The sequence below is a fragment of the Megascapheus bottae genome, chromosome 6, assembly GCF_031878675.1.
Source record: "Megascapheus bottae isolate mThoBot1 chromosome 6, mThoBot2.hap1, whole genome shotgun sequence".
Taxonomy (NCBI): Eukaryota; Metazoa; Chordata; class Mammalia; order Rodentia; family Geomyidae; genus Megascapheus; species Megascapheus bottae.
In genome coordinates, this window is record NC_143514.1 from 2,569,794 (window position 1) to 2,596,274 (window position 26,481).

Here is a 26,481-nt window from a genome sequence, read left to right on the forward strand (position 1 = left end):
ACACAAGGTGAGCATCCTCTTTTATCTGATCCCTCCGTGTCTGCACCATCCCTGTGACTCAGTTTCTCCCGCTCCTTGCTTCTGAGGCTGCCACCATATGTCTCTCTTCTGCCCTTTTTTGTTTCTGCTCATAACCAACTGAGTTTCGTGGTGTCTGCCTACTGTCGTTTCCGGGGTCTCTTAGCTCTAATCCACAATTTTTTTCGACCACTGCTCCATACATTCCATGCCCCAATTGTTCCCTGTGGATTCTATACCCTCTTCTCCTTGCAAAGCCTAACTCGCTCCATGCCCATTCAGTGCCAGTCAACTCCCCTCCTAGGGTGCCTGCAGTCCCTGCCAGGTAGTGGTCCTTGCATGTGATTTGGCTGGCACCATTTTCCAATGTCATTGCCACACTGCCCAAAAGGCAGGCACACAGCATGGAGGGGAACTCAGCAGACTGTAAACTGTTCACATCTCAGGAGCCCCTGGATCAGCGTTCTTGCTTGTTGTAGGGCCTCTGAAGAGAGGAAGGACACGCAGCTGTGAGTTGAGGGGGCAAGGTAAGGGGAGAAGCAGAACAGTTTAAGAATGACAGCTGTATTTGTCAACTTAACTAAGCCACTCCTTTATTTATTTATTATTCTGTTGATACTGGGGCTTGAACTCAGGGCCTTGCACTCTTGCTTGGATTTTTCATTCAAGGCTGATGCTTTGCCATTGAGCAACACATCTGCCTTGCAGAGATGCCTGATGATCTAGGCCTGCTGAATTCTTCAATTTTCTCTGAAATTACATTCCCCCCTGGTTCATTCTCATCACCCTGACTTCTTGTTCCTCAAAGACACCAAATTCTACATGCTCCAAGCAACTGGGATGGGAGCCATTTGCTCCCATCAATATCTGAAACAATCTATAGATATTTAACACACACAAAGCATTCAATGACAGCAGTTGATACATTCACATGAATGGAGACATGCTGTGGTTTGGATGTGATTTGTGCTCCCGAGCTTCTGGTGTTGGGAGTTTGGCTGCTCCTGTGGTATTTTAAGAGGTGATGGGACTTTTAAGGGGTGGGGCCACGTGAGAGGTCACTGACTGGCCATCTTCCTCTTTCTGACTTCAGGTCTTGTGGTGGCATCTTTAAATGGGGCTTAGCAGACTTAGGCTATTTGGACTTTCAGATTCCAATTCTACAAATCTACAAGAAAAGCTCTTTCCTTCAGACACCTTGAGCTTCAGGTATTTCATTACAGGAAAGAAAATCAGGTGCGTGAGGAATCTGTGCATAGGGAAGAGATGGACCTGGCTTGGCAGGGGAGATGGGCAGTAAAAACCATCTCGATGGGGTTTGGGCCAGACTCACAGGCTTTCAATGCCACACTCGAAGCCTAGTTCTGACAAGGCAATTAGCAGCAAGGCACTGGAAAGTCTTATTAAGGAAGGTTCCAGAGACCTCTGCCGGTCAGCAACAGGGCAGACTCCAAAGCTGGAGGCGGTGGGGGGGGGTTTGGGGGGCATTCCCGAGGACATGGGGAAGCAGCACAACTCACCAAGGAGGAATGGAGCCTGGGAGTCTGAGGGGTAACTTGATGTGTCAGGAATGCCCAGGATCTGTGTGTCTAAGAAGGTGCTTCCAGGTTTTGCATTTTAAACAGTAAACCAAGTAGAGATCTCCTCTACCTCATGGACGGACCAATAAATGGATGGACGGACCAATAAATGGATGGACGGTTGTGGGCATCAACCACTCCTGGTCAGAATTCTCACTCACTGTCTGCCTCTGTCTCTTTCTTTCCCCCCCACCCCCTTCTCCTTGAGCTGGGAAATCAGAGCTTCTGGTTTTTAGGTGTGTGGTCTCAGGGATTTATACCCACCATTGCCTTGGTGCTGAGACTGGCCTCAGACTGAATCACACCACTGGTTTTCCTGCTTCCTGCGGCCAGCACCTTATGGGGGTTTCCCAGCTTCTGTAATCCCATAGGCCAACTTGTAATGAGCTTCCACACAGCACAATGTTCAACACATGGTCAGCACTCTGCTACCTAGTACCTACCTTTACCATTCATAGAATGGGCTGGGCACCAGGGGCTCACACCTGAATCTTAGCTACTCAGGAGGCTGAGATCTGAGAATTGTGGTTCAAAGCCAGCCCAGGCAGGAAAGGTTGTGACACTATCTCCAGTTGAAATAAGATACTGGGTTTTGCTTGCTCCTGAGTATTTCCCTATTTTTGTTGGGCTTGGGTCCGCAACCCAAATGTGGATTTTTGCCTTTAAAAGCTTTGTGCAAGCTATTTTCTGGGCTGCAGGTCTTTGGGACAGAAGTCCATTTACAGTTGCCAGCTTTCTAATAAACACTCCCTATTTGACCTTTTAAAGTATGGCTTCTTTTATCTCGCTGATTAAATTCCCAGGTAACACGATTAACCACCAAAAAACCAGAAGCAGAGCTGTGGATCAAGTGGTAGAACACCAGATATGACTGGAAAAAGCCAAGAAACAATGTGAGGCCCTAAGCTCAAGCCCTAGTACTAATAGAGAGAGGTGGGGGGGGGGAGGGAGGAAGGGTATTATAAGGGTTTCAAGGAGATCACTGCCCTGCATATGGGCTCTTAAGATGACCGCTGAGCTCATGTGTAGGGGTGGAGACAGTTGAAGATTGCTTCACCAGTAAATACGGCTTAAAGGCTACGGTACACCAACAGCACAGATGCCAAACTTGACTGAACTGAGAGAGGTTGGAAGCTGAGATGACAGAATAGGTGTGGGATGTTGCCACAGGGACGGCAGTTCTTATGTCTCCAGTGGATGGTAGGCAGAAGTTGAGGCCACTCACAAAGTGTGGCTTCAGCTTTGGCTGAAAAGCAGTCTAGCCTGGTGTTACCTCTTCCCTGTATGCAGGCTGATACTAAGTGTATGAGCATGTAAATAGTAGGTTGACTGGCCCAGGTGGTCTGTGTGTGTGTGTGTGTGTGTGTGTGTGTGTGTGTGTGTGTGTGTGCCAGTCCTGGGGCTTGAACTTAGGGCCTGGGTGTTGTCTCGTAGCATTTTGCTTACAATTGGTGCTCTACCATTTAAGCCATAGCTCTCTGTCTGACTTTTTGCTGGTTAGTTGGAGATAAACGTTTCAGACACAACACTCATAAAGGTCTTTGTTTGAAAGTTGAGTAAATGTGAGCTAGTTATTCTATCATTAGTTGGAATATGGATGGAGCAGTTACTGTCATTTTTAATTCATGTGTCATAATTGGGGCTTGCACTCAATGCCAGCCAGTAGTGCTTCTACTCCAGGCTTCTACTCCACAGCCACACCTCTACTTCCAGCTTTTTGCTGGATAAATGGAGACAAGAATCATACAGATTGAACCTCAATTCTCAGATTTCAACCTCCTGAATGGCTAGGATTACAGGCATGAGTCACCAGTGCCCAGGGAAGCAGGTTTTTTAGTTTTTTAATTAATTAATTTTTTTGCCAGTCCTGGGGCTTGAACTCAGGGCCTGGACACTGTTCTTGGGCTTTCTAAAGGCTAGCATTCGACCATTTGAGCCACAGCACCACTTCTAGCTTTTTGTTATGTACGTGTTACTGAGAAATTGAACCCTGGGGCTTCATGCATGCTAGCAAGCACTCTACCACTAGGCCACGCTCCCAGCCCAGGAAGCTGTTATTTTGTTCTTCCTTCTTGTAGAAGTTTAGAAAGGCATTAAACAAAAATAAATTCAGCCTAAGCCAGCCTCCATAGTTGTCATATAGTGTAACCAAAAGCAGTCTTGATCTCTAGCACTCTAGCTCAGTGAGTAAACAAATTGTAATCCAACCTAAGTGTCTATCCTTGTAACCAAGCAGTTGAGTCTCAGCCAATCATGGCAGCTGCATTTCAGCCAATCACAGGCTAACCACTGATTAGATCTTTATAACAGCCAATAAGGTGGCTTCTGCATTTCACTTCCTTCTCTCAGATTATAACTAAGCCTGGTATCTTTGGAGGGTCATGGTGAAGTATTCTTGTGTGGAATGTTCTCGAGTTCTAGAATCTTTATACTTATTAAAGTACTAGTTCTGGGGCACAGAACTCATGGTCCTTGTGCTCTATCTTGTCTTTTTTCCTCAAGGCTGGTGATCTATACCACTTGAGCCACATCTCAACTTCTGGCCTTAGGTGGTTAACCTAGAGATATGAGTCTCATAAATTTCTCTGTCTGGGCTGACTTTGAACTGTGATCATCTGATCTCAGCTGGGACTACAGATGTGAGTCACTGGTACCCAGTTTAGAACCTTTTTCTTGCTGAAATAAACTTTGTTAAACTAATCTCACTTTTTGTTCTACTAGAGGTTTGTGTAACCTCAGTTTACATAATTGAGACCATTCAACCCAGAAGCTTCTGTTTTATTTCCTATGTCAGGGAGTCTTTGACAGCTGATACTTCTGGCTTAGAAGATCTGAGGTGGGCTCGAGAGGCTCATTTTGACAGTCAAACTTGGCAGGCGTTTATAGATAGATTCTAAACTGGCAGAAACTCAAGCCACCACCTGCAGAGCCACAGCAGTTACACCCAAGTCCTTCAGATGAAAAGAAACAAAACAGGTCACACTGTGTCAACACTGGAAACTTCTCCAAGGAGAGATAGGTCCCTGAGGACCTCAGAACATAGCTGGGAGGATGAGACTGGAAAGGGATGGCCACAGTGCCTGGATGGCCCCACCTGGGCGGCCCTGCCTGCGTTTGAAGCCTGGTCCTTGGCTTGCCAACCTTGTGGCTTTCTTAAGCCGTGTAACCCCCTCCTTCACCTTTTCAAATAAAACAGTCCATCAGATCTCCCGGAAGCTGCTGGGCTCCAGTACACAGGGGGCATTTTTTTCTCAGCTTGTTTTATGAACATCACTGGGTCCTCTGCCAGCTATGGCCAGAAGGAAAGGCACAAGGTCGTGTGAAGAGGAAACAAACCTAACCCTAACCCTCATAGCATTCCCTCTCATCAGTATGCACGGAGGCAGGCTGCCTTCCAAAGCTAAGCCTCCACCCTCTGGCTTCCATTTAGAAATGAAAGCCCTTAGGAAGCCTGCCCTGCTCTCTTGAATGTGACCTGGCACAGGGCAGAGGTGCAATGGGTGGCCTGGACACAGGGCAACGTGATGCCCGGAAAGCTGGGGCTCTGTCTGTCCCGTGGTAAAGGACCTAGGTCAGCCTGCTGCTTTGGCAGTGTGTAACCACACATGCAGTGTGGGAGGTGCTGTCTACGCCTCCCCTCTCTGTCTGGCTTCGGGGAAGCTCAGGGAATGCTGTTGGTTCTGGAAACGAAGACATCCTCTTCCTGGGGCCTACTCTATCACCTTGAGCCCCACTCTGCTTGGACGGCTGCCTAGGGGATTTGTCCAGTTGCAGTACAAATAGAAATAAGTTTTATAGCAGGTCATTGGCAGGAAGCAGAGCTGTAATTGCTCTACAGCTTGTTAAACCAGAACCAGTGTCACCCCAAGGAACCATGAGGCCCGGTCAGCACCCCCACCCCACACAGATGGACTAAGGTCAGATGAAGGCTAGTATTCTGCAAACCTCCCCCCCCCCCGTCCTCCCCTTCCCCCCCGCAGACATACAGAAGGGGCTTGGGGCCCAGGGACAAGCCACTTGTTTTATGGGGATATGGGGATGGATCCCATTCTTGGATGTTTTCCAGAGCTTAAGTCTCAGAGAAGTAGAAGTTGAGTGACCCAAAGTTGTTAAAAATGCCCTTTTGGGAATTCTCAGCAACAACACTAATCTGTGTGTGTGTGTGTGTGTGTGTGTTGTACTGGGGCTGGAACTCAGGGTACTCTTACTTGGCTGAAGACTGGTACTTTTACCACTTCAGCCATACTTTTTCTTCTGGTTTAAAAAACAAATTGTAGTTAATGAGAGATGAGCGTCTTGCGAACTTTTCTGCCCAGGCTAGCTTGTGAATTGTTTTTTTGGTGATACTGGGATTTGAACTCAAGACTTTGCACTTGCTAGGAAGCTGTTCTACCAGTTGAACCAAGTGGCAGCCCTTTGGATTTGGGTTTGTTTTGTTTGGGTGATAGGGTGTCACATACATGTGTGTGCTGGCTGGACTGTGATTCCCCCTCTTTAGAAAGCTGGAATGCCCAGTCTCTATTGGTTCAGACTCTGTCTCTCGTGAACCAGAATCCTCAGATCTCAGCTTGGGGAATGAGTAGGATGACAGACCCACCAGGACACTCAGACTCAGGCTGTTCTTGTTGTGCAATGTGGGACACCCATGGTGGACTGTACCAGACAAACAGACCCTTGGTAGACAGCCCTTGCAAGGCTCCAGGGACAAGGTGCTCTTGTTCTGACCCCAGTTCACCGGAATCCCCTGGCCTCAATGAGACGGATTTCCTTCCAGGAGCCTCTAGCCTCAGCTTCATGTACCCAAGGATGGCACACCAGGCTGGGAGAGGCCTTTCTTCTGGAACACTCCCTTCTTTCTCAGGAGAGAGAATTGAATCTTAGGGAGGAATTCTCTTGGATAATCCAAGCTTAATTTTGTTTTTTTCTGTCAAAAACTTCCTGATTACCACATATCTATGACGGACCTTCTTAGTCATCCTATTTTCTTAAGATACGGAAGTTGAGGCTTCTCCAGGTGGAATAAGTCACTCAGAAGGAGAGACTGAGGAGGGACTTGAACCCAGCACATACCCCCAGGCTCCTCTCCCTTGAGCTGCCCCTGTGCTAAAAGCCTTGGCTTAAATGAACCCGTGATGACTTCAGGGTGACCCTTTAGACTGCTACTTCCTCTTCCCTTAAGAAGTTTGACTTGTTGTCAACTGTACTTTTCCAGCCTGGTGCTGGTGGTTCATGCCTATAATCCTGGCTACTCGAAAGAATGAGATCTGAAGATCACGGTTCAAATCCAGACTGAGCAGAAAAGTCCTTAGGACTCATGTCCAATTAACCAGCAAAAGGTGAAAAGTGGAGCTGTGGCTGAAGTAGTAGAGAGCCATCCTTGAAAATAAACCCTGAGAATATGAGGCCTCAGTTCAAGTGTGCGTGTGCGTGCGCGTGCACGCGCACACACACACACACAGAGTAAATAAAGTCTCATAGATTGTAAAAATCCCATTGTTTCTATCAGGAAAGAAGCCCCTAGATCTAGGCCCTGATCTACTATGGTGGAAAGAAACCAAAGACATTGGACATTTTCTTCCTGGCTCAGATGTCTTTAGGATTAATGAGATAAACAAGTCTGCAGCTTGGTATTCTTAACCTGATTAAAAAGAAAATAAGAAGGCCATTATCATGCCTGAGTTTTAGCAAGGCCCTTGAACCTTGGCTGCCCTGCATCTTACTGTGGGGTTGACTGTGCTGTCGCCACACTGAGTGCAGGGTAGAATGGAGTGCGCAAACAAGTTGATGCTGTGTTCTTTTTCTATGTCTTCTTTGATTACATTGATCCTGTACTTTTGCTGGTGATGTGACAGATAATTATAGACTTCTGGGCTGCTGAGCAAACAGCCGGCCCTTCCTGGTAAATCTGCCTCTTACACAAGTGCCAGCTCTGGGGCACTGCTGTTACCTACAGCCAGCATTCTGTGCCCAGGTGGCACAGCCCTGCCCTGGAGCTCCTCCTTGGTCACATTCGCTGCTGGGGCTGGAGTTGGTTCTGGACACAAGCCAGGCTGGGGGAAACTGAGGTCCAACTATCACACAATGAATGATAGAAACTTCCCTTCCCTTCTCTCCCCTACCTCCTCTCCCCTGTCATTTTGTTTGCAAGCACTGGCACTGGTGTCACACTCTTATAATACTAGAAACTCAGGAGTCTGAGAATTGAGGTCCAAAACCAGCTCAAGTAGAAAAATTCCGAGACTCTTATTTCCAAATACCCAGCAAAAAGCCAGAAGCAGAAGTGTAGCTCAAGTGGGAGAGGACCAGCTTTGAGCAGAAAAGCTAAACGATGGCACCTAGGCCCTGAATTCAAGTCTCATGTTTGGCACCAAAACAAAAAAATTCAGGCATTTATCAAATGCCTACTCTGAGTTTGTGTGCATGTGCACGCAAGCTAGTACTGGAGCTTGAACTCAGGGATTAGACACTCTCTCTTAGCTTTTTCACACAAGGCTGATGTTCTACCTCTTGGGCCATATCACCACTTTTTTGGGGGTGGGTGGAGGGGAAGGTGGTTAACTGTAGATAAGAGTCTAATGGACTTTCCTTCCTGGACTGGCTTTGAACTGCGACCCTCAGATTTAAGCAGGTAGGACACGTTCCCATCTTCAGACCAGGAAGCTCTGTCCTGGATTGCAGGTGCCCAGGTGGCCTCAGCACTGCATTTTTCGGTCACTCTCTTCTGTCTAGCAGTGACTCCAGCACTCTTCCCCTCTGGATTCCCACTTCATGCTGTCTGCTAGGCTTAGCTTGCTGTCCCAGCCAATCTGACCAGTTCTGGGGGCCTGAAACAGCCAGAAGGGACATGGGACTTACTGGCGAACACTCAAGGTGGCCAATGGAAAGCCAATCCTATTTTGCTCTCCCCATCCCCACTCTCTTAGGATGCAAAGGCACTGTGGTGCTTTTACAGAAGGTCTACCGTGCTTTGATGGGCCTTTGTTTCTTGAGTTGGAGGCTAGTTACACAGGTCTGTTCAGTTTGTAAACATTTGTGGAGCTTTGTGCCCTTCTCAGCTGTGTACTTTATATGTCTATGCAGATAAAGGCTACAACACAGGGAAAACCATGCTAAGAAAGAGCTTGAGATCTTAAGAGAATGAAGAGTGTCAGTGACTGTTCACAGGACAGCGGATGAGTGGGCTCCTACATGAAAGGGAGAATTTCTGTCTCACAAAGTATGAGATTCTCATCTCCAATTAACCAGCACAAAGCCAGAAGTGGAACTGTGACTCAAGTGGTAGAGTACCAACCTTAGGCAAAAAAGTTCAGGGACAGTGCCCAGGTCCTGAGCTCAAGCCCCAGTAGAGGCATGCAATGCATGTGTGCATGTGTACGTACACACACACACACACACACACACACACACACAGTTTTGACATATAAACCTTGTCCAGGGTGATTGTTTCAAGTTAGGCACACTTGATTTTAAAGACTGTTTTGTCTCTCTGTTTTTCTTCCTTCTGCTTTCCTAGGTAGAAATCACTGAAGTACTCAGAAGGCAAAAGAGGTCTTTACGCCATTCTGATTGGCTCAGCTCCAGTGTAGGCTGGAATTTGGCAAGGAGGCTCCAATAATCTTGGAAAGATAGTTTCCATATTGAGTTCCAGGTCCAATGGGCAGAACCCAGCAACTTCCTGAGATTCCTTCCAACACTAAGCTGCCACAGTTTTATGAAGTAGAAAGAACACAGTGTAGTTTAAAAAAAAAAGTCTGGTAATGCCCCAGGAATCAAAGAGATCTAAAGAGAATATGAATGTATACACAACTATGGATACAGGCAATTTCTTTCTTTTTTTTGCCAGACCTGGGGATTGAACTCAGGGCCTGAGTACTGTCCTTGAGCTTTTCCTCAAAGCTAGTGTTCTACCACATGAACCACAGTACCACTTCTGGCTTTTCTATGTATGTGGAACCAAGGAATCGAACCTGGGTCTTCCTGCATAATAGGCAAGCACTCTACCACTAGGACAAACTCCCAGCCCCAAACAGGCAAATTTCTTTTCTGGCTCTTGACCCTCTTAGCCTCCCCACATGAATTGCTTGGTTTGTTCAGGAAGTCAAAATTTCACCAAAGCAATAATTTCTGCTTTGTTCTCTCTCATGAGATAACCAGTGCTAAACGTTATCTATAAGACATCAAAAAAAGTAGGATCAGATCAAAGGCCAAAGCAGTACTTTATGTTGATTTGAGACCGGAGTTTCATGGATTAATGGCTGAGTTACTTGCTCTAAAGCTTTACAGACACTGAAAGTTAAAACAACCAGGTTCTTAGAAGAAACTAGAAAAGATTCTGCTAGTGCCCTTAGCGATAGGCAGAGATTTCTTAAATAGCACATAACAAAACACGGGTCACAAAAGATAAGATTAATAAATTAGACTCATTGAAACGAATTTCTGTTCATCAAAAAAATTAATTTAAAAAAGTAGGCCCCAGATCGAGGGAACAAAGGATTCATATCCAGAATATATAAAGACTCATATATAACCATGAAGGCAGATTGCTAAGGGGCAAATATGTAGATAAATCTTCATTAAAAGGATACTCAATAGAGATTCCCTTCTTGAACACTTGTTAAACTTGTCATTTAAAATATGATGTAAAAATGAACGTTAATAAATTCTTTTAAAAAAAGGATATTCAAATGGCCAATAAACATATGACCATTTCACATCCTTGATGGACATTTAAAACATGATGAAACATACAGTATTATTTTTTTATTTGACCTGTCCCAGGATTGGAACTCATGGTTTTGCCCTTCCTTGGCTTGCCTGGATAGTGCTTTACTACTCAAGTCTTCTGGCAGCGTTTAGTTATTTGGGGGATGCAGTTGAGGGGACTTTTCTGCTTGGACTGGCTTCAAATTATGATCCTCTCGAGGAACGAGGTTTATAAGAGAGCCACCAGCATTGGGCTCTCCTGATTTAATATTAAAAATCAAAACAGATAATACCAAGATGGGAGGGTGTGCACCAATCAGAAGTGTCATATTCCTGGCAGATATGACTTCCTTTTTTCCTATAAGGAGTTTATCATACCAGGTGATATGATATATACCTTGGTCTGAAAATTCCTCTCTCCAGTTTTCTATTTTTCTTTTTTTTCAATATGCTGGTTATTAGAGCCTTCAAATTCTTGATTGGTCTTTTCCCTCAATAATGATGTTTTACCTCTTGACCCACAGCTCTACTTCTGGCCTTTTGCTGATAAACTGAAGAGTCTCACAGACTTTTCTACTCAGGCTGGCTTCAAACTGTTATCCTCAGGTCCCACCTTCCTAAATAGCCAGGATTACAGGTATGAGTCATTAGTGCTTGGCTGTCTGGTAAAATTTTTAATTTTTTTTCTTCTTAAAAAATTATGTTAGGGGCCGGGAGTTTGGCCTAGTGGTAGAATGCTTGCCTTGCATGCACGAAGACCCGGGTTTGATTCCTCGGTACCACATACATAGAAAAAAAGAAAAAGAAAAAAAAGTATGTTAGTGGCTGGGAGTTTGGCCTAGTGGTAGAGTGCTTGACTAGCATGCACAAAGACCTGGGTTCGATTCCTCAGTACCACATACATAGCAAAAGCTGGAAGTGGTGCCGTGGCTCAAGTGGTAGATCCCTAGCTTTGAGAAAGCCCAAGGACAGTGCTCAGGCCCTGAGTTCAAGCTCTAGGACTAGCAAAAAAAAATGTTAGCTGTACAAAGGAGTTGCCATTTAACAAAGCAGCTTATGAATATAATACATCCTGGTCAGTGTCACCCTTCCTCCCAATCCCCTTAGCTTTTACTTTGGCTGTTATTGCCATGCCACTTTCAGACACTGACAATTTAAAGTTCAATAGACTTCTTTTTCTATGAACCAAAAATTCCAGTGCTCAGTATGTACATGGCAGGCATACACGCTGTGTCTACCAAAAGACATGTATTACAACATTTCTAGTAGCTTCATTCATGAAAGGCAAAACTCCAAACCAACTTAAATGTCCACTAAATGGTATACTGTTGACTATGTCTTGAAAAAGAATAACACACTTTTTTTTACACATGACAAAGATAAATCTTATGCCATTCTGCTGAGCTACAGCAGACAGACTGGCCCCCAAGTGGAGATACCTGGCCTTTCTTGCACTCCAAGTTCACACACTGATACACTGAGGTGTGGAGACAGGCTGAACAGTGGTTATTCCTGAGGGACTGCGTGGAGATGGGTCTAAGTGACTGGAGATGTAAATATACACATTCATTGTACATCACGCCATACATTTATATCACTGCTGAATGATGTACTCAACATGGGTGTGCTGCCTTTTGTTCTTGTTGTGTAAATAGCCAGGTGCTAGTGACCCCTGCCTGTGGTCTTAGCCACTCAGGAGGCTGAGGTCAGAGGATCCTGGTTCAAAGCCAGCTGGGGCAGGAAAGTCTACGAGACTCTTATTTCCAGTTCATCAGCAAAAAGTTGGGAGTAGAGGTGGGGCTCAAGTGGTAAGAGTGCCAGCTCTGTGAAAAAAAAAAAAAAAGCCAAGGGAGAGTGGAGGCTGTGAGTTCAAGCCCCAGTACTACTACAACAACAACAACAAAATCAACTCTGTATCTTGATTGACAGGTTTACAGAAAGAGAGGAGCAGCAAATACTGAGCTGGGGAAGTACTTCACCCCTGCAATTAAAAGAGGATCAAACAACTTAGTACATGTTTGCTAAATAAGGATGATTATTTTACATAAGTAGCACTTCCACACACCTTGTATCCAAAGTGCTATACACGATAACTTTCTAAGTGTGGGGTGGTGCTGTTCTGTTTCTTTGCCCAGCACTGGGGCTTCTCTCTCTTCCTTGGACTGGCACACTGCCGCTTGAGCCACAGCTCCAGGTCTGGCTTTTTGGTGGTGCTCGGGCGTCTTCTCGCGGGCTTGGCTGCGCTGGCTGGTTCTCAAGCTGCATCGGCAGATGTCGGCCTCTTCAGTAGGCGTCACGTTATCCCGGTATCCGTCCCACGAAGGGCTGAGGGACGCGGGCACCAGCGGGAGGGTTGGTGCCTGCCCTGCCCACGGCCTTCCTCAGGCCTGATGTCAGAGCCGGGACCTCCCGCCTCCCGCTACCCTCGGCGGCTCGGACGGGGCCCGGGCTGGACTCCGGGCCGGGCCCACTCACCGCGCTCGGCGGCCCTGGGCTGAGGAACCGGCGCTTGGCTCCCCCGGACCAGGTCATCGACGGCCACGTCCCGGAAACCGCAGGGACCGCGGCGGTCAGCGAGCTTCTCAGGAGGCTGCGATCTGAGGATCGAGGTTCGAGTCCAGCCCGGCCGGGAAACTGTGAGACTCTGGGCTCTAATTAACGACGCAAAAGCCGGAAGTGGAGGTGTGGCTCAAGTGGTAGAGCGCCAGCCTAGAGCGAAAGAGCTCCGAGAGAGCGCCCCAACCCCCCCAAGAGCAGGAAGCCAAGTGGGCTGAGAGGGAGGGAGAGAAGAGAGAGAACCTGGGGAAACTGGACGGGGAACGCGCTCCGGCCGCTCCGCGGGCAAGGCCACGCCCCCCTCTGTGGCGCGTGCGCAGTGGCTCTTCCCCGCCCCTCGGCGTGCCGAGGGTTTACCCGTCTCTAGGCAACCATTCACGCGAGCAGCCAATCAGCGCGCCGCGTGCGCGCGTCGGGGCAGCCGTCAGCGCCCGGGGGGGAGGACCCGGCCGGTGCGGCCCGTCGCGCCCTGGCTCCCTCGGGAGGGCCGGCCTCGGGGCGGGGGCGCGGCGGGGCGGGGGCAGGGGCGGGGCGTGCCCAGGCCGGATAAGATCGGAGGGGGCGGCGGCTGGACGGCTCGTCAGGCGCAGCTGCCTGGGGCTGTGGACGACGCGCCGCTCCGGCCCGGGGCTGCCCACACCGAGGACCTGCCGCTGTCGCCTCCTCTCCACGGCCCAGGTGAGTTCCCGGCCCGCCCGTGGGGCCCAGGCGGACGCCGAGGGCTCCGACGCTGGATGGGGGGGAGGTGGTGTCGGCGACGGGGAGCGGGGTGCGAGACCCGGCCGCGCGGCGCTGGGGTCGAGGGCCGGGCGCTGGCAGGTGCCGGGGGCTCCGAGTGCCGCTCTGCGTCCCGCGCATCTGGGCGGCAGAGACGCGGGACGGAGCGCCGACTCCAGAGCCCGCAGCAGCGCTTCGCAAAGTTGGAGCGCGGTCCTGCGCCGCGAGTCCGCGGCCGGGCGGCGGAGCGGGGCGGCGGCCCGGGCGCCCGGCGCCTCCCCCGGCCGAGCGGACGGACGGACGGCCGGGGCGCTCGGTGCCTCCGCCGCGTCGGCCCTGGCTCGGAGCTCGCCGCGCCCCGCCGCACGCACACCTGTGCCGGCCCCGCAGGTTGGCCGTAGGGCCGCGGACGTCCGGGGATCGCTTCCCGGGTCCGGCGCCACCCGGTGGGTTTGAGGGGGCGCCTCGGGGAGCCCCTCAGAGATCCGGATTCACCCGCGCCTGTGGCCCCGCACACGGCAAAGCGATCGAAGCGCCTCGCCCGGTGCGCTCCAAGTCTCTAGGAAACTTGTAGAGAATGCGGGGTCGGTGGAGGCGAGTGTTCGCTTGCCGTAGGTGGAGAGCCCGCGGCCGGCGGTGCGGGGCCGCCCGTCCGGGGCGGCGGTGGCGCAGCCGCGGACAGTTTTACTCCGATTCCCAGGCCGGAGGCGGGGAGGAGCGCAGGAAGCCCCGAGAGCGCAGGTGGGGAGCCTGTGCCCCGGGCCGGGCGGGCGGGCGCCCGAGGCCTTCCCGGAGAGTTAAAGGGGGCGGGAGGGCAGGTGGCTGGTGACCTCCCTGGAAGGCAGAAAATTGGGGGAGAGCCACTCGGCGGAGCCGGGTGGTCTCGGCCCTTTTCCTGCCCCCCCCCCGTGTTTGGGGGAGGGAGCCTGGGTGCCGACTGCCCCCTTTCAAAGGGGCGTTTGCAGAAAGCTGTTGATCGTGGCGTGCTCGATCCCTTGTGTGGGGGCACGCGGGAGGTAGGTGAGGAGACCCCGCGATCCCGGGAAGTTAGGCCGAGGCGATTGAATCCTCCTGGGGAGCGGGCGCGGGGCGGGGCGGGGGCGGGGCCATTGTTTGGCCGCACCGAGGGCGAATCTGGCGAGGCTGAGAGGCAGGAAGCCAGCTGCGAGGATGGTGCGGAGCTCACCAAGAACTGTGCTTGGAATCTTGGAGCGAGACCGCGGGCGGGGGGCTCCAGGCCGCCCCGGAGAGGGGCAGGGTGGGGGGGAAGCTGGCGTTCGCCCTTTAGGGAAGAGGCCGAGCCGGACCAGCGGGGGGAGGGAGGGTGCTAGTTTTCTCCTTTGGCGTTCTTGTCAATTTGGGAACCTTGGCACCCGGTTTAATTAACTGATTTAGATAGTTAACTCTGGAGTAACCTTTCTTTTCTCCCCCTCTTAAAAACAACAACAACAACAACAAAAAATGAACAGTACTAGGATTTGAACTCAGGTTGCTAGGTTCTACCACTTGAGCCCCTCTGCCAACCCCTAAGAGGGCTTGGGAATATGAAGATTCTCATTAAGTTGCTTTAGAAGACTTTGATAGATTGTATATAAATGTTCAGACTGTGTATAAAATGTTCACATTGTTCCACATCACTCTCATTGGAAAAAGGGAAGGGGGAGATTGTTTGCTTGCTGCTCTTTTTGCCTGGAAGTGACCTCTAAGTTGCTCCCCAAAGAGAGGCTCCTAATCTGGTTAGTAACTTTTTCTGTGGGACTTGAACACACCACAGTCTTTCTGCTGAGTTTCCCGCACAATAGCCACCTTGTCTCTGGATTAAGTTGTGTAATTGACAGAAAGGGCTTGGCTCTAGTCCCTTTGTTTTTCCAAAAGGACACTAGAGGCTGTCCCTCCCCTCCAAGTCCTCTCCTGAGTATAGATAGCTCCAAGCTCTCTATAGATGGACTTCTAGCTGTGGCTGCTGCCTCTCCTCCCCCAACCTGTGTCTCACCAAGTGACCACACTTCACCCAGTCGTGTTCAAGGGCAGGGTACATTATGTGCATCTTGTTCTGCCCATCAGAGAACAGAGAATTCCTCCTACTTCTGAAAGTCCCAGGAACAGCTTGGCAGAAAATAAACATAACCTAAAGGTGAACTATTGGAGCCCTTCTCACAGAACCATGAACTGAACACATTCGATGCAAAACAAATTGAATTTCCTCCCTCCTTCCATCTTTTTCTTCTTCCCTCCCTCCCTCTTCTCCTTTCTTTCCTTCTTTCCTTCCCTCCCTCCCTTCCTCCTTCTCTCCTTTCCTCCCTCCCACTTCCTTCTATCCCTCCTTCTTTCCCTCCTGCCTTCCTTTTCTCCCTCTCTCCCTCCCTCCCTCCTTCTCCCTCCCTCCCTCCTTTCCTTTCCTTTCCTTCTTTCCTTCCTTCCTTCCTTCCTTCCTTCCTTCCTTCCTTCCTTCCTTCCGTTCTGGGACTTGAACTCTGGGCCTGGGGCTTTCCCTGAGCTCTTCAGCTCCATTTTCCATTTTCTAGTGATTAACTGGAGATGAGTCTCACTTTAGTGCCTGGGCTGGCTTTGAACTGTGATCCTCTTAGCCTCCTGAGTAGCTAAGATTACAGGTGTGAGCCACCTTGCTCGACTCCTTTCCTTTTCTTAATTGCTCCATTCAGTAGTAGCTTGTCTTGTCTTTCCTCTTTGACATAGCCTGCTCTTGGCTAGTGATTTGAGAGCTCTGCATACAGTCAGCCATTTGGTATTACTGGGAGACATAACAGCCACCCCAGATTTGTTGCATGGGGAAGTTTAAGTTTGTGTTATGCTGGGGTTTCTGGGTCTCCCGCCCCTTCCTAGGCTGTCCCTGCCCTTTCTGATGTCTGTATTTGGAGATTGAGGGGTGAGGCAGAACCTGAGATATTTGTTAGATAAAAGAAATGTATTCCTTTAACCAAAGTCATATTGTCACTGAGGTAAACAGGAGCATAGGAAAAGCATGTTTTCTGACATCCTGATGTGTGGACGATAGTGAATTAAACTGGGGTAGACTGAATTAATGAAAAATGCACACCTTCCACACTTGAAGAGCTCAATGTGTCGGATGCCTCAGGCAAGTTATCTCATAGCATTTCTAGAACCTAAAGTTTCTCCAGCATTTCTGTCTTTTTACAACTTGAGTTTTAGGGGAAAGTTGTATTTGGAATTTAAATAGTTCAGAACAAGCATCTTTATAGCACCTGAATCCATAAGGAAACCTTAGGAATTGTTTCAAATGAATAGATTTTGTTCAGCTGGTCTCTAGCTTATTCTAGAATGGGGTACAATGCGGGGGAGAGGGGGAACAAAACACCCAATATGGAGAAATACTTGCTGATGCTAAGCAGCTTTCAGGCTGGCTGGCTTTGGTGACAGAGCCTGGGTCACCAAGCTGAGTAGTGCTATTTCTTGGCTAGCAGCGATCAAGTACCTAAGTGGTTAAGTGCCTCCCGGCCAGGCCCTGTGCAGGTGCAGAGGAAGGCACAGGGGTGTCTGGGAGGGGGCTGTGGAAGGGCTCCAGATGGGAGAGGAGATGGGCTCCCTTCAGGACACACTGAAGAACTCTACCTCGGCCCCTGGCAGGTGATGGCATACTGCCGCAGAGCCCCTGCACCTGCTGGGGGGCCAGGCCTCCCACGTAGAAGGTGCTCTGATACTTGGATGAACTTTCTGCTGGCAGCCACCTGCCATTCCTGGCATACTTGGAGTGGGCCCTGTCCTGGTGGGCCAAAGCCCTGGATGGGGCTTTCTAGGCCAAAAGCTCCCAGCTTCCAATGCAGGGCAGTTTCTGCTCTTATTATTTTTGGGGGTGGGGGAGGCATCCATGTTGGAACTTGCTTTGCTTTTGCCTGGCTTTTTCAGCTCAATACTGGCAGTCTACTACTTAAGCCATACCGTCACCTCTGGCTTTTTAGTGGTTAATTGGAGATAAGCATGCCACGGATTTGTCTCTCCCAGGGTTGGCTTTAAACTGAGATTCTCAGATCTCAGCCTCTTGCATAGCTAGGCTTACACAGGCGAGAGTGCTCAGTGGCCAACTTGCGTCTGCTTTCAGATGGGAGCCTTGGGGGTATGGTTTGGGGGATGGAATGACAGTGACTGGGACTGCTAATGGGGCCAGGACTCCTCTTGAGTGGAGCCCAACCTGCCTTGAGTCCTCCCCCCCCTCCAGTCCTCCCCCCCCTCCAGTCCTCCCCCCCCTCCTGTTCGGCCTTACACTCAGCCTTTTTCTCTTCAGCTCACTGGGCTGCGGTTCTGCTGATCCTTTCTCTTTTGCTGTTTTTTTGTTTCTCACTGTCATCACTGACCTGGTTTAGAGGCCCCGTAGACAGAAGCTTGGTGAGCAGCCATGCGTCACTGGCTCTGGCCAGACTCTGTGTAGAGCCATGAACCCCTGGGGGAAGAGCTTCCAGGAAGTTCCATCCCTTGGGATTCCTGAAGAACTTTTCTTCCTCCTTAACTGATTTTTTTGTTTGTTTGTTTCTTCTTTTTGCTTTGTTGTTGTTGTTTCTTTTTGCTAGTTCTGGGGCTTTTGAACTCTGGGCTTTGTGTTCTTGCTTGTTTTTTCCCCTTAAGGCTTAACACTCTACCACTTGAGCCACACTTCCTCTGGCTTTTTTCTGGTTAATTGGAGATTGGCGCCTCAGATTTTTTTTTCTGCCTGGGATGGTTTTAAACTGTGATCCTTAGATTTTAGCCTCCTGAATAGCTAGGATTACAGGTGTGAGCCACTAGTGCCCAGCTGGTTATTAGGAAGTAACTTTCTCAAGTTCAAGGTGTTTGTGGGCTACCTAATAACTACATGAACTGCTCAGTAAAGGGCTAATAGTCAGGGCTAGCCAGCGAAGCCACACCTGTAGGAATGCCCAGTTTATCACCAAAATGGCTACAGCACCTGGGTCAGGTTGTCAAAAGGATAGTATTTGATTCCGACTACTGCTGTGCTTAGTACTTGGCATTCTAAGTAAGGTACCTGAAGTTCTGGCTGTATGACAACCTCTCATGAGAAACAAACCTGGGATGGATGGTGTGCAACATAAAATAGCATCTGCACTATAATTGTGGTTAACTTGTACTGAGACATTTGGGAATAGGTGTGTGTGTGTGTGTGTGTGTGCGCGCGCGCACACACACACACACACTGGTAGATATGAGAGAGGGGAGGGGCAGGGAGAAGAGAGACTGTAACTGTGATACTGTACAATGAACTACATGTTGTTTGCTTCTCAGTCCCCGATGAGGCCCTGGTGATGGTGCTAATGATTAGTCAGGACATTGAGAGATAAAGGGTGGAAAGTTAGCCGTCTAGTGGACTGGAAAGGGAACTTTTGATAACAGCTGCTAGTGCTCTGCTAAGCCATGTGGACAAGCACTGTCTGACCTTAAACTTTGTCTCCTCTACAGAAGCGTCCCGCTTTCCTCAGTCTAGTCCATCTCTAAAACAAAGTCCTGGGGGTGGCTCACAATTGTAATCCTAGATATTCAAGAGATTGAGATCTGAGGATCATGGTTCAAATCTAGCTCGGGCAGGAAAGTCTGTGAGACTTTTTTTTTTTTTTTTTTGCATCATGGGGCTTGAACTCGCCTGGCCTGGGCACTGTCCCAGAGCTCTTCAGCTCAAGGCTATGGCCCTACCCTTGAGCTAAGCCCCACTTTCCATTTTCTAGAGGTTAATTAGAGGTAAGAGTCTCAGGTTCTTTTGTGCCTGGGCTGGCTTTGAACCTTGATCCTCAGATCTCAGTCTCCTGAGTAGCTAGGATTACAGAAATGAGCCAGCACCTGGCCCTGTGATATTCTTATTGTCAATTAACTACCAAAATGCTGGAAATGGAGGTATGGTTTAAGGAATAGTGTGCCAACCTTGAGAGAAAAAGCCAGTAGTTCTCAGGCCCTGAGTTCAAGCACCAGGACCAGCACAGAAGAAACATTGGGAGTGAGGATGTAACAAGGGTTATTTCCAGTTCCACTTGGGCATGCCCAGCTCTGTTGACACCTTCAGCTTCCACAGAAGAGGACTGTGTTCTGACCCAGTGAACATTTGCATTTGTAACAACTTCCCTGCTAGAGGATCTGGGCCAGTATTTGGATTCTGTGTCATCACTGGCAGCTCAGCCCAGCCCTTTAGCCTTATCTCCTCCCCCACACTGGCTCTGGCCTCCTGTTTTGAAAGGTGGGAAACTTTCTGTTTAGAGGCATTGGGTGGTGTCTGTGGACTGAGCCCAGATGCTGATAACCAGATGGGCTGTTGGCAAGAGTGGGATGTCAGAATTTGGGGAAGGTCCCCAGGGCCCTAAAACCAGGCTGAGGTGACCTCCAGTCCTTCATCCTACCCCGGTCACCTTGGTTTCAGATCAGGACTGCATATGCCATGGGACTCGAACCAATTGTTCTTGGTTTTTGTTGTTGTCATCTTAGTTTAGTAAACATCAGTTTGAAATGGATGGGAGGCTACAAGTAACCCTGAGAAAATTGACTGGGGCTTCTGGTGGAGCGAGATCCAGTGCATGAGAAAAGGCCATCTGTGATGTTTGGAAGCCTGGTAACACCAAACACTTAATGACCTTTTTTGGGGGAGGAGGTTCTGTTGTGGGGCTTGAACCTCTGGGTCTGAGCACTGTCTCTGAGCTCTTCAGCTCAAGGCCACCACCAGATCCCTTGAGCCACAGCACCATTTCCCTTTTTTTAGTGATTAATTGGAGATAATAGTCTCACAGACTTTAGTGTCCAGGCTGGCTTTGAACCTTGATCCTTAGATCTCAGCTTCCTGAGTAGCTAGGATTACCGATGTGTGTGCCACTGCGCTGGGCTTGAATGACTTTTCAATGTGTCATTGGGTGTACACATGTTTCAGTACTGGGGCTTGAACTCAGGGTCTCACACTCTTGCATAGCTTCTCCACTCAAGGCTGGTGCCACACCTCCATCCGTGGCTTTTTGCTGGTTAATTGGCCATAAGTCTCTTGGATTCGTCAGCTTTGGCTAACTGCTGAGTAGTCAGTGTGAACCACTGGTGTCCAGGCTGGGTATCTTCTTTGTCCCAATGTTGCTTGTCTTTAAAGGGAGATGGCAGTAATGACACTTTTCTAGGACTTTGTGAGAATTGCATGGATTGATTCAAACCCAGCCCTGGCAGCTCTGTCTACCTCTCTGTTTGGGATACTGTCAAATGGAATTTCTCCTGGCATAGCTTCGTGGCCTGGGGCAGTTATTTCAGCCAAGGTAGAAAGGTTCATGGGTTTTTGGTTGTAGCAACTATAAATAGAACTTTTTTTTGGAAAGGGGTGGGGAGGAGATATAGAATTTTAATACCTTTAGGGGAAAGAAAATCATGAGGCCAGGAAATGGTGGCTCACACCTGTAACCCTAGCTACTCAGGAGGTTGAGATCTGAGGACTGCAGTTCAACGCCAACTTGAGAAGATGAATCCCAGAGACGGGTAGCTCCAGTTAACCACTAAAAAGCTGAAAGTGGACCTGTGGCTCACGTGGTAGAACACCAGGAACATAACAAAGATAGAACATAAAAATACAATAAAGCATGATTTTATCTGTCTTCAGGCAGTCTACTCACCTAAACTTATTTCATGTTCATGAAACACAGTTGAGTGTCTCTGTGAAGCTGTGTGTTTTTAATGGATTCGGTGGCTATGGACTTTAGAGCGTGAGCCTTCCCTGGCTGCGAAACTTCTGGCAGCTGGTGGACAAAAAGCTTCCTTATGCTATTCCTGGTCTAGAATAACTCCTGGCCTTCACGTTCCCAAGGCATTCAGGAGTAAGGGAGGCCTTCTCTTTCTGTCCCTCTTATCAGCTGTCCCATGCCTGTGGTCATCCTAGGTGCTGGCCCTTTTCTCTTGGGGATTGACCCTCCAGGGCCACAGCATGCACGTGCAGAAAGAGACAGGTATCCAGTCTCAAGTTCAGCACTTGCAAGTCTATGTGTTTCTCATGTCAGTTATGTCCATATTCTTCTGGAAATTTCCTACAAATGCATCTTTTTTGTTTTTGTTTTGTTTTCTCTACAGCTCTTGGTTCAACTTACTTTGCTTGCTAGGAGCATGGCCTAAAACTCGTAGCAACTCTCCTGATCTCCCTGCCCAGCAACAAGTAGGCCCCAGTGGATACTCCTGTCCTGTGAGCAAAGAGGGCATCTTGAGTGTAGGACCAGGACTAGTCCTGTGTGCGTTACGTGCATGTGTGCATGTGTGTATGGGTGTATGGGCTGGTACTGGGACTTGAATTCAGGACCTGCCTCTTACTCAAGACTTGACACTCTACCACTTGAGCCACAGCTCCATCTCTGGCTTTTTAGTGATTAACTGCTGATAAGTCTCTGGGATTCATCAGTTCAGGGTGGCTTCCAACTCAGGTCCTCAGATGTCAGCCGCGTGAGTGACTAAGATGACAGGTGTGAGTCACCATCCCCAGCATATTGTGTTTTTCTGTTGGTGCCAGTTAACAGTAGATCCTTTCAGAGATCAGTCGTCCTAGAGACCCTCACAGTGAAGCCTTATCTAACAGGTAGGCAGTTGGCTATCCTGGCTAGTACCAAGTGCCAAGCCTGCACCCATCCTTCCCTTGCCAACTTCTGCCTACAGTGGATCTTCCCCAACACTAGTTCAGAGGTTACTAGACTGCATGTGTATTTGTTTCCCAGCCACTAGAATTCGCCTCCAACCAGGGCCTTTCATGAGTTGGGAATGTGCGTTTTATGTGATTCTTTTATAAGGGGATTATGTTAGTGTTGATTTAAAGCAGTTAATTAAAGCTGAAACTGTCTCTGGGTGTGTTAGCTAAGTGCTCAAGGCCTATAACTTGAGTCTGTTCTTATTTGTCTAAGTAACTTGAAAAGATGGACTTTTGGTCTTTGAAGTTATTTGGATAACAGGGAGAAAATGAACAATTTCCTTTTAACAGATGTAAAAGACTTATTTCAGGCTAAGAACTTCATAGGAATGTAGCTTAAATGTGTGCCTTCAAATCAGTTCAGCTTAATACATATACAGTGGTAAACGGAGAGGATGAAAAACTACAAAGATGGCCCAATGCCAATGAATCACGCTTGTAATCCCAGCTACTCAGGAGGCTAAAATCTGAGGATTACAGTACCAATCTAGCTGGGGCAGGAAAGTCCAAGAGACTGTTAACTCCAATTAACCAGCAAAGAGTTGGAAATAGAGCTGCAGAGTAAAATCAAGAAGACCTGGGGTTCAGTGGCCCAGACAAACAGTATGCCATGAGGATATCATTGCTCTTTGAGTGACACTCTACTTGCCTCTTTAGACTACTTGTTTGCCATTATTCATGTATTTGTGAGGAGAGGCTGGTGTGGACCCTCCTCATTTTCTCTGGGTCAGCATAACAGTATCATGAGTTATAATATTCTTGAAATGAGACAGCAGCTCTGTGAAACCATACCGCGCATCACCTAGTCGAGATGGCTTACCTGTTGAGTTTTTCCTTTAAACACAGAACAGAGGACACTTGTACTGGTACTAGGACTTGGACATTGGTGTTTTACCACTTGAACCACACCTCGTGCCTCTGGCATTTTGCTGGTTCATCAGAGATAGGAGCCCTAAGAGCCCTTTGGATTTGGCTGCCCAGGCTGGCTTTGAGTCTCAGTCCTCAGATCTCAGCTTTCCAAGTACCAAAGATTGTAGGCGTGAGCCACGGAGGCGCAGCTGGGTAGTTCTTCTCCAGCCTGCTTTGCTGGCGGAATTGGCTTCTGGCTTCCAGCCGAGCAGATTCTAGCTGGTTGAAATCAGAAAGCACAGCCCTGCTCTGGACTCAGCAGAGGCAAAGGGGCAGGCATTTCCAGCTGTGTATGGTCCCAGCCAGGGGTTCATGTAGCTTTCCTAAAGGACAAGTGCCCTTTCCACAGGCTGTGTCCCCTTCGCATAGCTGACCAGGGCATTTGACTCTTAGCTTTTTGTTACTCCTGCGTCTTCCTACTGAAACCATATTTGCCACCTGGCTTGGCATTGTTCTCACCCGCTTCCTCATGAAGCTACCAAAAGCTCCTTGTGTGCCCCTAGCCTGCCCTGACCTGGAGTTCCAGGCATGGAAATCCCTGGCCCTGGGCAGCGCAGGAAGTCCTCGACGAGCCCCCAGGGGAGGCACACTGGTAGGGAAGCTGCTCAGGTGAAGCCGGACCCCGCCCATCTCCACAGGCACTCTAGCTTTCTAACATATCAATATTTGTTTGTGCTTTAACTTACTGTCAATGGTAGGGCTTGAACTCTGGGCCTGGGCGCTGTCCCTGAGCTTTAGCACTTGAGCCACAGCACCACTTCCGGTTCTCTGATGATTATTTGGAGATGAGAGTCTCGTGGACTTTTGTGTCTGGGCTGGTTTTGAACTGTAATCCTCAGTTTTCAGCTTCCTGAGTATTTAGGACAACAGGCATGAGCCACTAATGCCCAGATTCCACTTTTTGTATTTTTTTTGGTCTTTGACAAGTATATTTATTTTCACATTTATTTTACTGGTCTTGGGGCTTGATCTCAAGACCTTATGCTCTGTTGTGTGGATTTTTCTGTTCAAGGCCAATGTTCTACCATTTGAGCCACCCCTCCTTTTCGGGCTTTTTTTGCTGGTTTCATTAGAAGCCAGTCTCACGAGCTTTTCCTACCTAGGCTATCATTGAAGTACAATCTTCAGATCTCAGCTAGGATTACAGGCATGGGCCGCTGGTGCCCCATTTAATATTTAGTTCATCTCACGGTGAACAGGGAGCTCTCAAGGAAACTGCGGGCAGTGCCCGTAACAGATCCTAACTCAGTGTCTCATTTTCACTTTTCAGTTTTCCCCGGCCACCACGTCCCCTGAGATATGGCAGAGGAGAGCAGAAGCTCCAGGGCCTGTGCGTCCTTCAGCGTCCTCAGCTGGGATCAGGTTAGCCGGCTACATGAGGTCTTGACCGAGGTGGTCCCCATCCATGGACGAGGCAACTTCCCGACCTTGGAGATAACCTTGAAGGACATTGTCCAGACTGTCCGCGGCCGGCTGGAGGAGGCAGGCATCCGAGTGCAGGACGTGCGGCTGAATGGCTCTGCAGCTGGCCACGTGTTGGTCAAAGACAATGGCTTGGGTTGCAAAGATCTGGACCTGATTTTTCACGTGGCTCTGCCCACAGAGGTTGAGTTCCAGCTGGTGAGGGACGTGGTTCTGCGCTCCCTTCTGAACTTCCTGCCGGAGGGCGTGAATAAACTCAAGATCAGCCCAGTCACCCTGAAGGAGGCGTACGTGCAGAAGCTGGTGAAGGTCTGCACGGACACCGACCGCTGGAGCCTCATCTCCCTCTCGAACAAGAACGGGAGGAACGTGGAGCTGAAGTTCGTCGACTCCATCCGGCGTCAGTTCGAGTTCAGCGTGGACTCCTTCCAGATCATCCTGGACTCTCTGCTCTTTTTCTACGATTGCTCCAGTAACCCCATCTCCGAGCACGTCCACCCCACAGTGATCGCGGAGAGCGTGTACGGGGACTTCGAGGAAGCCTTCGACCATCTGCAGAACAGACTGATCGCCACCAAGAACCCCGAAGAAATCCGAGGTGGGGGGCTTCTCAAGTACAGCAACCTCCTTGTGCGAGACTTCCGGCCCGCTGACCAGGAGGAGATCAAAACCCTGGAGCGGTACATGTGCTCCCGGTTCTTCATCGACTTCCCGGACATCCTGGAACAGCAGCGGAAGTTGGAGACCTACCTGCAGAACCACTTTGCAGAAGAAGAGAGAAGCAAGTACGACTACCTGATGATCCTCCGCAGGGTGGTGAACGAAAGCACCGTGTGCCTCATGGGACACGAGCGCAGGCAGACCCTGAACCTCATCTCCCTGCTGGCCCTGCGAGTGCTGGCTGAGCAGAACATCATCCCTAACGCCACCAACGTCACCTGTTACTACCAGCCTGCCCCTTACGTCAGTGATGGCAACTTCAACAACTACTACATCGCCCAGCCCCCCATCCCCTACAGCCAGCCCTACCCTACCTGGCTGCCCTGTAACTAACATGAAGACGCGGGGCTCCCATCCTGGGGGGCCCAGTGGGGCAAAGTCTGCCAGGTAGAGCAGCCTCCTTCTAGATATAGGTGTTTTGGCTTTTAAAGGGGGCAATTCAGCTCTGATTTCTGCTTTTTTTCGGTGCGTTGTTACCCATCATCGGAGTGGGTCAGTCATGAGCCAACCCCCAAAAGGACCCGTTTTCTAAGTGCCACTTTGCAAGACGCAATAGGAAGTGTCACCTAGTCACAGCTTTCCAGGACACTGCCACGCCGTATATCCCAGACATCAGTACCGGCCATTGGGCTCTGTGCAGTGTTTTGAGTGTGGTCAGAGCCCGGGGTTACACAGGAGAAGTTCTAAGCTTCTCTAGGGCCACTGTCGTTGGCCCCCACTTGGGACTCCCAGCAATTTCATGTAATTTGTGCTGAGTGTCTCTACTATTGTGTCACTTTTAATCAGGTCAAAAAGAGAGAGAGAAAGGAGAGAGGAGAGAGGGAAACACGAGGGTGCTCTTGTGATTGGAAATCTGTCCCGGGACTTAGCCGTGTGTGCTTAGTTCCTGTCAGGAGTAGAGGATTTCTTTGATCAATAAAGCAAAGGTAATAGCTGGAGACTTCAGCTCTGATTGGAAGTGGTTTATGGTTTAGACACTGTGCTATCTTGAGGAATTACAAGATATTAAGGAGAAGAAAGCAATGGCCTTTTCTTGAAAATGTAACTTGAAAAGAAAAATAAAATGTGGAATATAATGTTAAAGTAGAATTGTGGTGGTGGGGGGTGGTACTTGTCAGTAGGCAATCTGAATGTTCTTTTTCTTTTTTTGGTCATTGTTTCTTTATGGAATTTTTAACCACATAGCGCGTTTCCCCTCCTCAGTGAGCTAAC

At 49.2% G+C, this 26,481-nt stretch overlaps 1 protein-coding gene across 1 annotated transcript; it reads left to right on the top strand.

Annotated features, from left to right (window-relative positions):
• The first annotated feature begins 13,398 nt into the window (after positions 1 to 13,398).
• Tent5c (terminal nucleotidyltransferase 5C) lies at positions 13,399 to 26,207 on the top strand. The gene is made up of 2 exons (XM_090334099.1): positions 13,399 to 13,535; positions 24,398 to 26,207. Exon 2 carries the CDS (start codon positions 24,427 to 24,429, stop codon positions 25,600 to 25,602), a length of 1,176 nt encoding a protein of 391 aa, XP_090190225.1. The 5' UTR covers positions 13,399 to 13,535; positions 24,398 to 24,426; the 3' UTR covers positions 25,603 to 26,207.
• The last annotated feature ends 274 nt before the right edge of the window (positions 26,208 to 26,481 follow it).

Excerpts from the sequence above, each read along its gene's own strand:
- Tent5c (XM_090334099.1), top strand. The coding sequence starts at position 24,427 with ATGGCAGAGGAGAGCAGAAGCTCCAGGGCCTGTGCGTCCTTCAGCGTC.